Source organism: Herpailurus yagouaroundi, unplaced genomic scaffold (genome assembly GCF_014898765.1).
Source record: "Herpailurus yagouaroundi ecotype Mexico unplaced genomic scaffold, PumYag 199, whole genome shotgun sequence".
Classification (NCBI taxonomy): domain Eukaryota; kingdom Metazoa; phylum Chordata; class Mammalia; order Carnivora; family Felidae; genus Herpailurus; species Herpailurus yagouaroundi.
In genome coordinates, this window is record NW_024412430.1 from 10,399,247 (window position 1) to 10,413,473 (window position 14,227).

Here is a 14,227-nt window from a genome sequence, read left to right on the forward strand (position 1 = left end):
AGTGTACCACACAAAGAGGACCACTGCAGCTGATTCAGGATCCTGTCCTTGCTCACACTTGTAGCGAAAGTTTAACCAAAACAAAATCTAAACATGATCTTTAGGGCTTTTAAAAAGCAGAAGGTGTATGTAAAAGGAAAGAAATCTTACCATAGCAAATAACAGCTAACAATGTATGTTTTATAGATAACCATAACCCAGGTGGCTCAGGCAGTTAAGCATCTGACTTCGGCTCAGGTCATTTCACATCTTGCGAGTTCGAGCCCCATGTCAGGCTCTGTGCTGACAGTTGGGAGCCTGGAGCCTGCTTCAGATTCTCTGTCTCCCCATCTTTCTACCCCTCCCCTGCTTGCACTCTGTCTCTCTCTCTTGCAAAAATAAACATTAAAAAAATTACTTATAGATACCCATATATAATAAAAATATTTGCAAGCACTGTTCTAAATACTTTTCCATTGATTAACAGAATTAATCCTCACAACCATCTTGTAGATAATGGATCTGCATTTTACAGATGAGGAAATTATGGCATAAAACATACAGGAAACTTGACCAACTTAGTAGCAAAGCCAGAATTCAAATCTTGGCAGCCTACCTGTATGTAGGTCTATGCTTCTAACTACTAAGCCATCCACATTGCCTTTTAGTGCCTTAGATTCTCAGTGGTGTTTCTGTAGCCAGATACAGAATTCTCATCCTTTTTGAAGAGGTTTTATTGAAAGCAACAACATATTGATTCCCACGCTCCCCGCCAAAGAAAAACCGAGTTCACTCCAATACATTTCCAAAAAGGATTTCTAAGACCAAAGGCCCTTCATTACATTTTTTTCTCTTAAAAGAGTGTGACAGAATTATTTTTACGAATTCCAAATAACTTCAAAACACGTTTCAGGTGGAATTATGGGCTGTTTTTTCTCTTGCAAAACAAATTCATTCCCCAGTAATGACACAGATTAAAAAAGAAATTAACAAAATTGAATGATTTTACACAAGAGTTACTGCTGGTATTAGTCACTATTTTTGTTGTAGTTTGAATTTAAAAACTTAAGCACTAGAGGGTAAGCACCAGATGAATCAAAGTATTATGATGGTTACTTGCCTCTCTGAGGAAAACCTCCATATCTTCTTGACTTTCAAATACAAAAGCTCTTAAGTCATTTGATGAAATATGATTTTCAATATATTTGGCATTTTTATTATCTTTCATATTGATCTAAACAAAATGAAAAGAAAATATAAGTTGATTTTCATGAAATCCAAACTGATTGCAAGAACATTAGTTTTACTTAGATGTATTTAATCAGATTAAATACTTAAGGGAAAAAAATGAAAAACACTTTGTACTGAGACAACATTTCAACACCTCTATAAGTTAGTACCAGGAAACATTCAATACATAGTAAAACAAAAGCCAACACACGAATGAGTACCTGAAGCTTATCAATTTGATACTATTCAAGAAATAATGAAGTTCCTTTCTAGTCCACTCATTAAAAACCTCTGAAATAGGCTTAGATTGTAATCTAAGAGTATAAACATTTCTCCTCTATCCCCACACTTTTAGTATTTTTCTTCTTAATCTTCAAGAGGAATTCACACTATACACGGCAATAACCAATCAGTTCAAAAACCATGAAAAAAAAAAACTTGCTCTGAATGAATTTTAACAGTGTTTGCAAGAGAAATCCTAGGCTCGTGCCACTAGAACAGAAACTTTAAGATTTATTTTTAAAATATTAACAAATAAGGCACTTCTGCATATGACACTCAATGCTATGGAAAATACTAAGATTGGTCAAGAAAACATTATTTCAAAAAGACTACGCTATTATTTTTTGCAGATGGTAAGTATGTTGAAAAGCAGAACACAAGATAAAGCTCTATAACAGAGGTGCATAAAAAGTGCTATCTATGGAATTTTGGGAGCTGGGATAGATTACCTTCAGCAGATGGAAATCAGTGTTCTTGAAAAAATAAAGATTTATGAAAGAAAAAGTATATGTACTATATATAAAATATAGCATACTAGTTAAGAGCTAAGTCTCTGGGGTCAGACAGATGTTGCTTCAAATCAGGTACAACTTAAATTTCTTAAAATTTTAGTTTTTTACCAAAATGGGTATAGTAAAATAGTCTGTATCTCAGGAATAAAAGGATTAAGACAGAATAAAAAATCTAGTGCAATGCTTATCATGTAAATGTTGGCAAATATTAGTATTTTAAATTATAAAATACCAATTAGCATAAGAATGGGAAAACTGATAGACGAACAAAAAAATTAATACCATCACCAGGACATAGACACTATACCAAGTTAGTGTTTACTGTTTCACAATATTTTTTGGTACCAAATTACTTCATTAGAAGGAATGGTATAAATGAAAGAAAATTTAAGTGGGCGTTAGCTATAACTTTTAGAAAGGGTTAAAGTAACCCCAATGTGACTGCTGGAAGTCACCTTTTTAAAATAGTTGTGGATAAGCCAGCCTAAGACTCAGCTCTCCTTATCACTCTCTCCTGTAACAGATGTCACATCTTTGGGCCTCCGTCTTGTGTGAGTTGGTTATGTGGTCGTTCATTTCTTTGAAGAATTTCACTTGTTCATTTAGACAGCGAGTCTCAAAATTAAGTCACACAGGTGGGGGGTCATTTCTATCCCCACCCAGTTGGTGCACTTCCAGGAGTGACTAAGTCACACGTTTCTCCCCAGGTAGAATGCAAACTGCATTGCACTCATTCTGGCCTCGTGACATCCTGAAGGAAGATTTCATCATGTTGTCACTAGCTTCTTTGGTAAAGAAGATACCTGGCTAAGTTCTTCAAGGCCACGTCTTTGCGACGTAGTAAAGACACAGAGAGGTAGACAGAGGAGGCACAGCACTCCAAGGTGATGTGGTGGCTGATGGCAGACTTGTGTTTCAGCTCTTTAAAATGCACTCTTTTTCAGGGTGCCTGCGTGGCTCAGTCAGTTAAGTATCTGACTTCAGCTCAGGTCATGATCTCAGGGCTGGTGGGCTTGAGCCCCTCATTGGGCTCTATACTGACAGCTCAGAAGCTGGAGCGTGCTTCAGATTCTATATCTCCCTCCCTCTCTCTCTGCCCCTCCCCAGTTCAAGCTCTTTCTCTCTCTCTCAAAAACAAGTAAACATTAAAAAAATAAAATCTTTCTATACATCCTATCTTATAACCTGCTTTATAATTCATTAATAAGTCATAAATGTCCTTTTATATCAAGAGACCTAGAACATTTTTAATGGCTGCATAGTATTCCATTCAATGGATGTACAGTAATTTGCATGACCAAACAACAGCTTTGGGAATTTCATTCTCTGTCCCACCACCATTACAGTATTATAAACACTGCTGTGAGGAACAGAACTATAAACAAATCTTTGCACACTTCTCCCATCGTAGATTGGAATGGTCAGAAATAACGCTTGGAAATGGACTGCCAGTTGACAACTTCTATGACTAAAATTTTAAGTTGATATATTGTTAACTTGCCTACCTTGATGACATTTCAACTAGATATTGGAGGGTTAGGTGTGTGTATCGGGATGGGGCTAGGGGAGCAACACAGTTGGAAGAAGGTGGTAGGAAAGGTGAAGGGTTATTTCAGAAAGGATAAAAAAAAAAAGAAGGGTATATCTTTTCATCTCAAAGATTCGAATGTAATTTGTAATGTAAATATATGCCTGCTAGTAATCCCTCTTGGTGACAGGCTACTGATAGGAGATGAAATGATAGAAGGATGGCAAATTTACTAACGTTGTGAATTATAATTTTGAGGTTGACATTTTAACAAAAATCTGTTGACAATTATTTGCATTATAATTTATTAAGGATCAAAATATTTTCTTATATTTTCTTTCAGTCCTTACCAGATTAATCAAAACAATAATGTCTGCATCCAAAATAGATATTCCCTTCTTGATCTGGCAAAAATACTCTAATAATACATACCTGAGCAAGAAGAGAATACAGTATTATGCATATTAATTTTGCTAACATAATCTAAGATATAAAAAAGAAAACTACATGAAATGATTTTAAATAAAGGATAACACAAACACGAATTACAGAAAATAGAAGTTTTCATGAATCCTGCAAGGATCTATAGTGCATTCTTTTCTAAAGTAAAAAAAAAAAAATTACCCAGCAAAAACAATCCTTAAGTCATTTTGGTGTAAGTTTTACATTCATATTATACCTAATATATCGCTACCAAAGACTGTGGTGTTTACTTTCTTTTCCCTTTCCACGGCCAAAATTATTATTTTAAATATTTTAGATGGAAATTGTCCTAGCCATTCCATCTAAATTCCAATGAAGCCACACTTCATTAAATGATTTGCTAAATATAGCTTACCTTCTTCTTAATGACCCATGATCATCAAAAAGAGCTATCAAAGGTTTATGCTGGTTTCATTCTCAGAATTCTCAGAGTGCTAATATTTGTAGGTAATTCTCTTCTGTCTTCTATCAGTTCCCCCATATCAACATAGTTATTTACAATAGTTTCCAGCCCTTTGGCAGCATTTAATCTATTGCCTGCTATCTAACCTAAGAACAACAACAGCCAGAAGGAACTAGCTAACCAAACTAAGTTTCCTACTTTTCCTATTGTTGGTCAAGGGCCCTTTAGAAAACTCAGGTATGGATTCAGCAGCCTACCAACTGCCACAAGTCTGATAATGGAAAAGCATGTTGTTAATAAAACTAAGAATTCTTAAAACAACAAAAATCTATAATGATTGCAATAATAAAACTAACAGATGCTACCAAGACAAACAAAATTTCTTACCGTGAGCATTATAGGTTCACAGACCCTTTGCTTAAATTTGTCCCGGTTATTTCTTAGCCATAAAACAGCATCATATGTGTCACGGTATCTCTGTCTCAGCTTATCTTCCTTTTGATTCATAAGATTGTCAAATCGTACAATATTATCACCCACGCCTAAAAAAGGAAAACAAAGTATATCTTCGAAAACCTGCATTAAATAATACAAAAGGGTATCTTAGATCTCAAAGTTAGCACCACTCAGAAAGTACCCAACACAGTGAGAAAGCAAAACCCTGGAGAAATTATTATCAAATTTCCAAACACTTGGGATAAAAAAATGATCTTTAAGCTATCAAAAACAAATAGGCCACATAAAGAAGATTAAGAAATCGCTATATTTCCTAACACGAGGTGATTGCAATAGGCCTTCAAACTTCAGAGAGAAAAATTATTTTCAACCTAGAGTCATATATACAACAAAACCAGGTTAAAAGGGGACCATAAAATGAAGGTGTTGTCATTAAATCCCAGATATCTGTAATTAAATTCCAAATATCTCTTCTTACAAGGTTACCCAAAGATGTATAATGGAGCAATGCAAGAAAAAGACACGGAATAGTTTTATCCAATACAGACAAGGATCTGTGACAAATCCCAGATGGCAGACACACGGAGGCTTTGGAAACAATCCATTTAGGTGGAAGGAGGGGGATAGGGGGGCTCCAGAACTCACAAGAATGCCTAATTGTTTTTTAAGTAGGCGGCACACCCAACATGGAGCTTGAACTCACAACCCTGAGATCAAGAGTCACATGCTCTACTGACTAAGCTAGCCAGGCACCTCAATTGTTTTTTAAAGAAACGCTACAGCAAATGTTTTTCTGTTTTTGTTTTTGTTTTTGAAGGAAAACTAAAACCTTTAAAAAAGCTATCAGGGTGCCTGGGTGCCTCAGTCAGTTAAACATATGACTTGAGCTCAGGTCATGGTCTTGTGGATCACGAATTCAAGCCCCATATTGGTCTCTCTGCTGTTAGCGCCTAACTGTGCATACATAGCCTGCTTCAGATCCTCTGTCTCCCTCTCTCTCTGATCCTCCCCTGCTTGCACTCCCTCTCAAAAATAAACATTTTAAAAAATAATAAAATAAAAAATATCAATAAAAGGAAATCAGATCAAAATGTACTACCTGGCTCTTCTGTGAATAAGTTTCACTGTTGTAGTAACAAGTAATACTTGATATTTCTAGCTTTTAGAATTAACCCATAAACAGAGCCCATAAAACTTGACATGGTGTTCAATAAAATGTTTTCAGCCTTGAAAGAAATTTCAAGAGACCAAATTAGAGAACTTAGAGTGTCAGAAGGGTGAAAAGTAAACAGGATGAAAATATCGGTATTTTTAGCTGACAAAGTGTGCACTCAAGCAATACTGACAATTGTTAAATGACAAAAGATTTAAAGATACTACAGTTAACCGATAATAAATGTTAAAGATTAGTAATTAGTATTAATACAATAATGCCACTTGAGGAATTACAATAGGGACAGGAGATGTTATGAGCAGAAATCTAAATCCAAAGTACAAAACATCAAAAGATAATGTCTAAAGTTGATTCATCTAGCCAGGGCAAAACAAGAACATGATAAAAATATAAATGAAGGTCTATTAGAAAACACTGCCGAGGGGCGCCTGGGTGGCTCAGTCGGTTAAGCGGCCGACTTCCGCTCAGGTCATGATCTCGCGGTCCGTGAGTTCGAGCCCCGCGTCGGGCTCTGTGCTGACAGCTCAGAGCCTGGAGCCTGTTTCGGATTCTGTGTCTCCCTCTCACTGACCCTCCCCCGTTCATGCTCTGTTTCTCTCTGTTTCAAAAATAAATAAACGTTAAAAAAAAATTAAAAAAAAAAAAAAAAAAAAAGAAAACACTGCCGAGGGAGTTAAACATGCTTTGTCCTGAGAGCAGGTCTGGAGGTTTGAAAGAGGTTGGGCCACACTTTTATTCTAGTTTTTCTTTCTTTCTTTCTTTTTTTTTTTTTTCTAACCACACACATCTCGTACTTTGATAAACAGACCAAGTTAGGGGTTTTTGTTCTTTTTTACTGATCTTAGTTGTATACACTGAGCAGATAGAATTTAAGACCTGTTTTATGTGACTCATGTTATAAATCTATTTTCATGGTCTACAGGAAAGAAAAGCAAAGATGATTTGGGACAGGTTTGAAGGGGCAAAGTTAATGGAAGGTTATGAAGACTAGAATGAAGAGCTTAAATCTGATCTGATAAACAATGGTGGAGGACTTTGTGAAGAAAATAAAGGAAAGCATTTTTGGAGAATTAAATCAACCACCATTATCTGACATAAGACAGTGGTAGCCAGTGGCAAAGCACAGTATATAATACATCTAGGTAATTAAGGCAACAATTTGGAAAACCCTAGGGGAGATTCCTCAACAAGGGGATTTGAGCAGGTAAAGACCTGGTTCCAGGGGAAGAAGAAAGTCCATCAACAGAAACAGATCTCCATTTTATAAACATCTCTTCACACTAAGTTTAATAAAACTTACTCTTTTTCTCCTTCTCTAGGGTTTCCTTCTCTCCTCGCTTATCGATCACCTCGCCTTCACATGATGCCTTTTCATCTTGAATTCGTCTCAAATCATTTGTGATGGCATCAATTTGGGGCTGAAGATTCTCACAGTTTTCTGCGGTCTTCAGTTCATTTTGCAAATCTTCGATCATCTTCCGAGTGTTACTTATCCTCCTCTGGCGATCGTGTTCTTCATTCTGTTTTACTGTTAAAGCCTGCTGCAGTTCTTCAATCTAATAAAACAAAAGTAGGTTAGTACTGCTTTACAAGACTTTTATAGTAATACAGTCTTTAAAATGCAAACTAAGTACATAGGTGTTTTCTTCACTAAAAGGTATTGTGTTGTGGGCTGTTATTCCTACCAGACCACCTGGGTTATCTTTATTTGTTCACTAATACATCCTACCTACCTAGAGCAAAGCTTAGCTTACAGTCAGCACTCATTAAATATGTGCTCAATGAACAAAATATTTATAAAGCCAATGAGACATTTCTAAATACAGACAGAAAGTCAATGCATACTACACACCAGAAGACTGAAATTAAAACAGCATTTGTATGGTATATGACAGACTTTCAATTAAGCAGGAATATAAATGATTATGATTATGTAACCCTTAATTTTAAACTGAAATTAACTATTGTCTTTCAACAAAATTATTTACTACTATTACTTGAAAATAATATTTTGAGATTTTAATTGTCAATCTACATGTTTAGATTTGCTGACTTATATTCAGGGTAAATTATTAAAAAACAAAAACAAAAAATCATATCTGCTAGATTTTTATCAAAACCATATAAAGCCTACCTAGAGCTAAGATTTTTAAGACACACACACATGTACATGTATACAACCTATTGTTTTTTTCCAGAAATAGAATTTCATAGTATAGTAATTAAGGTTAACATATCACATAATTTGTTAGCTAGCTTTCCTTCCAAGTCATATTTACTCCCTTACCTCCTCCCCATTATAAAAGTAGGAACATATTCATTATAGAAAATATGGAAAACAGAAAATAAAAATCATCTATAATCTCAATGTCCTTAAACACTTCCATTTTAATACCTACTTATTTACATGTTTCTATAGAACATGTTTTATTAAATGACACCACTAAATATGTATTGAGAACAGTTTCTCATTTCTCCCATGTCCTTGGCAAAACAAAATTTTGGTTTCTGTGTAATGTTCATTGGATATAATATCTATGGATATTTTGTCCTATTCCCTATTGTTGGACATCTGGGTTGGTATCAACTTTTTCCTTTCTAAAAATTTAACTTTGACAGTGTCATGATAACAAACTGAAATATGCCAAAATCACCTCTCCATAACAAACATGGAGAAGATGGAAATATATGAAAAAATTAAGAGACATATCTGTGCCTGAAAGTTCACAATGTTCAATAGGATTAAAAGAAGGAAGGAGACAAGAAGCCACACCGTTGGGCTGGAAATCCATGAAGTCCAAGGCAATGAGAATTAACAGGTACAGAATTAAGAATCACCAAATACATGAGGCAGTCCAGCTCCATGAAAAAGGGACAAGAAATTTAACAAAACCTTTGCACTCCCAGCAAAACAGACCCACCAAGCTACCAAAAATCACTGGACTACTAAAGAAATCTGTACCAAGAGGTCTTTGTCTGACTTGAAAAACTGGGAAGCAGCCAAATATCCCTGCCCTTCCAGCTAAGTTTTCTGAACTCTAATTCATGTGTCACTCTCATCCAAGAAACTTCCATGCTAATCCCATACTCATCATCTTCAATTTCCATGAATGTTCTCTATTGTTCCAACTGACACTTGGCTATTCCTGAAAGACACTTCTAGAGCCCTCTCTAGACCTTCTCCTGCCATAATCCTTCAGACTGCTTCAGGACTCAGAGGTGGGGAGAGGGTGTTAATCTTCATGAATCCCCATTGTACTATTTCTTCCATTAACTGAGCCCCACTGGAATTCCCTTCAAGACCATGGTATCAGGCTTTACCACCCTTATCTCTGTTGCTGTGTTAACTACCTCCCTCAAAAAACCTTCATCACTCCATTCGTTGATGATTGTAGCTCCCCACTCACTGCTTTCCTATCATTATGCCCATCACATATATAGAAAATCAATCTCTTTGGCCCTTGTGTTCCTGGACTTCAACTTCAACCATCTTTTCCTAAACCCCTCTGCAGCTACCTTCTCTTATGGTTATACTTCAAATCATGTAAATCACCCAAAATCATCCACCTGAAAACCATTTCTACAATCCTGTTCTTCCAGTCCCCTTTACTTGCATTTTATTTACTGTGGTATTATTCACACTATTCTTTGACCCCGCAGAGTCCTGTAATGCAGTGACCCTACTATCTTTTCACAATCCATCATCCCCTTCATTTCTTTTTTTAACCTCCTGAGGTTCCACAACCCAGTACAGGACCCACTGCAAAGACGTGTTGTTCCTCCACCATTCCTATGTCACATCAGCCAGGAAAAAAAAGCATAGTCTCTATCAAACCTAACTACATACCTTCTGTCTATCTCTATCCAAGAGGCTGAACTAATTGAAGAAACTCTCCAAAAAGGCATCTCACTTTGAATTGACGGCCACAAAACTTAAATACAAACTCAAAACTACCAGACACACCTATCACATTTCTCTAATCAATGTGTGCTCATTCTCAAGTGACTTCACATCTTGTCTTCCACCTTCCTCAATCCTTTATTGCTGCAGGCCCTCTGCTCACTCAGCTGATGACCTTGCCTCACACTTCATTAACAGCATAGTTAAAATTCCTGCTTTAAAACCCATCACCGTATCTCCATCTATACTCACTCCATTTTATCTCGTACAAGGACAGTCCTTGTAGCTACCTATATCTAAAGGAGGCCATTTCAAGCAGTGTCTTCTCTAATTACTTATGGTGAAGGACCATGTTTTAAAAATTCCAAGCCATCAAAAGTCAACTTTTATCAATGACAACTACAATAAATTACAATCATTTTGGAAAACAGGTTGTTAATTCCTTCAAAAGTAAAATATATACCTATGATATTCTACTCTTAGGAAACTACCAAAGAAAATTAAAGCATATATTTCATACAAAAACTTGCACAAGAATACTCATGGCAGCTTTACTGGTAACAGCCCCAAACCAGAAACAATCTTAATGTCCATCAATAGGTGAATAAATTGTGGCCTCAAGAAAAGTGAAAAAGTACATCAAACTAAACAAAAATAATAATACAAAGTATCAAAATTTGTGGACACATCTAAAGCAGTGACGAGAGGCAAGTTTATAGCATTAAGTCCATACACAAAAGTCTCAAATCAGTAATCTTGAGATTTCACCTCAAGAACCCGGAAAAAGAGCAAAATAAACCCACATCAAGCAGAAAAGAGGAAATAATTAGGATATGAACAGACGTCAATATAATTAAAAAGAGAACAACAAAATCTATGAAGCAAAGAGCTGGTTCTTTGCAAAAACCAATAAAATTAATAAACTTCTAACAAGATTGCCTTTCCTCCCCAAAAAGAAGACACAAATTACCAATATCAGAAATGAAATAGGAGTATGACTGTATCACTACAGGCATCAAAAGGATAGTAAAAAACTCTGCACAAATTTGACAACTTAGACACAACAGATCAATCCCTCAAAAAACACTACCACAACTCATTAAGTATGAAATAGATTATTTGAATAGCTCTTAATTAAATTTAATTCATAATTTTAACTCCCCTCCCTCCGCCAAAATCTTAAAGACCCAGATAGTGTAATTTGAGAATTATTCAGAATGTTTAAAGAATTAACACCAATTCTTCACAGTCTCTTCTATATAAAAAAAAACAAAAACAGAAGAGGTGAAACACTTCCGAATTTATCTTATAAAGCTAGTTAGTATTCTGATACCAAAAACAGATGGTACAAAAAGAAAACTACAGAGCAATATCCCTCACATACACAAAAATCCTTTAACTGTTAGTCAACAGAATTCAACAATTATAAAATTATATACCACAACCAAGAAGGATTTTCATGGATGGAAGGTTGATTTGATAAAAAAAAAATCAAGGTCAAGGTAATGCAATGCTAAAGGTGAACATGAACACTATCATATCAACAAATGCCAAAAAAAAAAGCACTTAACAAAATCCAACACTCAATGATAAACACTCCCAGAAACATAGGAATAGAGTGAAAATTACCAAACTTGATTAAAAAAATCTATAAAAAAAACCTACAGTAACAATACACTTAATGATAAAAAACAAACTGCTTTCCTCTTAAGATCATGAATGAGGTAAGGATGTCCACTCTTGCCGTTCTTATTCAACACAGTGCGGGAAGTTCTAGCCAGTGCAGTAAGGCAAGAAAGGAAATAAAAGGCATACAAATCAGAAAAAAAAAAAACAAAAACAAAAACAAAAAAACAAAAAAAACTGTCTCCATGTGTAGATGACACGATTGCCTATGCAGAAAATCCCAGGGACTCTATTTTTTAAAAAGAGAAAGGGAGAGAAAAAAATACTTAGGTGTAATCTCACAAAACACAGAGAACTTGCATGCTGAAAACTACACAGTGGTCACTGAAGAAATAAAAGATCTAAATAGATGGAGACATACCATGTTGAAAGACTGGAAGACCCAATAAAGTAAAGGTTTCAGTTCTCCCCAAACTGATATACACGTTTAATGCAATTCCTATTAAAATCCCAGCAACATTTTTTATAGATACAGAAAAGATTTCGAAATCATCAGGAATGGCAAAATCTAACTGAAAATCCTCTCCTCCAAAAAAGCAATGAAAGCACTGACAAAAGTTGTCAAAATTAACTTTTTTTGAAATTCTGGAATTTAATCAAAGGCTTATAATAACCTGGAGACTGTTTATTCAAGAAAAATGCCTGAATCTTGGTAAAAACAGCAAGATGTATGGGATTAAAAAAAATTTTTTTTAATGTTTATTTTGAGAGAGCGAGAAAGAGAGAGAGAGGGAGACACAGAATCTGAAGCAGGCCCCAGGCCTCGAGTTGTCAGCACAGAGCCCGATGTGGGGCTCCAACTCACAAACCCTGAGATCATGACCTGAGCTGAAGTAGGACGCTTACCCAACTGAGCCACCCAGGCACCCCAAGATGTGTGGGATTTTAAACATGTCCTATTCCCTTCCAGTTTGCTGGCAGCCCTGAAAATCAACTGCCCACAATCACAGTGAAATCAAATCAGCTACTTAACGGCCACTGTAGAGGTCAGAACAAGGTTAGAAAGTTTTCAAGCTCTCATTCTCAGATAAGTGCCATTATCTGATCCGTCTGCACTTACTCGAAAACCTTACCTGCAAAGGTTGTCTTTTTTTGATGTGACTCCACCACAGCTGGAAGTCTTTCCCCTGAAGGCATTTGTCAAAGACAATCAGTGGCCAGTGTTTTAACACCACAGTTGTTTCGAATAACAGTTGTGGCAAAACTAACCAAAAAAAACTTAAAAAGCTGGAGAGGACACCCATAGGAGACTCTGGAAGCTCCTGAGAATCTAGAAGGCTATAGGAGTAGGACAGTGCGCATGTCTAGGATGGTACACATTCTCCAGAAAGACTGGAGGAGATCCTAAGCTCTCACAGAGGCTCTGTGCAAAGAATGTTTCACCTTGAGGCTATGTGCAAGTAGGAAGTGAAACCCAAAACAGAGCTGTAAACTAGCACTGGATATTAACCAAAGTTTGCAACAACCCAGGGAGCATTTACTGAATCTTGGTGGAAAGTAAAAACACTGCCCTGCTATGTGTTGAAGGTGTGACCCAACATGCATGAAGAGACACTCAACAAAGACTGGGAGACAGAGTGGTTGCAATCATTTAAGGAAATATCTGCCCAGTATGCTAACTCAGCACAGACTTCCGTTGTCACACACAACAAAAACTACAAATTTCAAAGCATCAGTTAGGAAAGTAACTAAACCAACAGCAACAAAAACATCATCAACAAACAGCAACAAAAGCCTGGGGAGGGAAGGACAAATGATTTCAGTTGCCACATCATGCTATTTAAACTGCCAGTTTCAACAAAAACAAAATATAGGTCATACACCAGAAAATTAGCAGTCAATAGAAAATATCCCCGAGGAAGTCCAGAAATAGACTTACAAAGTAAAGACTTTACAACAACTATTTTAAAAATGTTTTCAATGAACTAAAGAAAGCCATGTCTAGATTACTAAAGACAAGGAAATAATGTCTCAATGAATAGAGGATTAATAGAGGAATCAAGTATAAAAAAGAGCCAACTGGAAACTGTGGAGTTGAAAAGTACAATAACTGAAATAAAAAAATCACTAGTAGAGCTAAAAGCAGATCTGAATAAGCAAAACAAAGGGAACCTGAACATCAGTCACTTGAGATTCTCCAGTTTGATGAAAAGAAAACAAATGAATAAAATGTGTATCAAAGTGTACCATCATGTAGATCGAAATACGCAGAATAGGAATCTCAGAAGGAGAGAACAAAAACAGGCAGAATGACTACCTGAGGAAATTAAAAACCCCAAACTTCCCAACTTTGATCTAAAACATTAATCTGCATATCCAAAAAGCTAAATAACTTCCCAGTAGGATAAAGTGAAAAACATCATTGTTAACTGCTAAAAGACAAAACGTTGAAAGCAAGATAAAAGTAACTCATCAAGTACAAGGGATCCCCAAGAAGATTAACAGCTGACTCCTTCCTCATCAGAAACCGAGGAGGCTAGAGGGCAGCAGGATGTCATATTCAAAGCGCTGGGGGGAGAAAAAAACAAGAATTCTGTATCCAGTAAAACTATCCTTCAGAAACAAAGGATAATTTAAGACATTGCTAGATAAA

The 14,227-nt window shown here is 36.0% G+C and overlaps 1 protein-coding gene across 5 annotated transcripts in view; it reads right to left on the bottom strand.

Annotated features, from left to right (window-relative positions):
• Window positions 1–14,227, bottom strand: part of SMC5 (structural maintenance of chromosomes 5) — a 96,674-nt gene that overhangs the window by 38,957 nt on the left and 43,490 nt on the right. For all 5 annotated transcript variants that reach the window (XM_040449377.1, XM_040449376.1, XM_040449378.1 and 2 more), the window contains exons 9-11: window positions 7,348–7,603; window positions 4,805–4,959; window positions 1,100–1,213 (exon numbers count right to left, since the gene is read on the bottom strand). In XM_040449377.1, coding sequence (XP_040305311.1) covers window positions 1,100–1,213; window positions 4,805–4,959; window positions 7,348–7,603 — 525 coding nt within the window. The remainder of the gene's footprint in view (window positions 1–1,099; window positions 1,214–4,804; window positions 4,960–7,347; window positions 7,604–14,227) is intronic.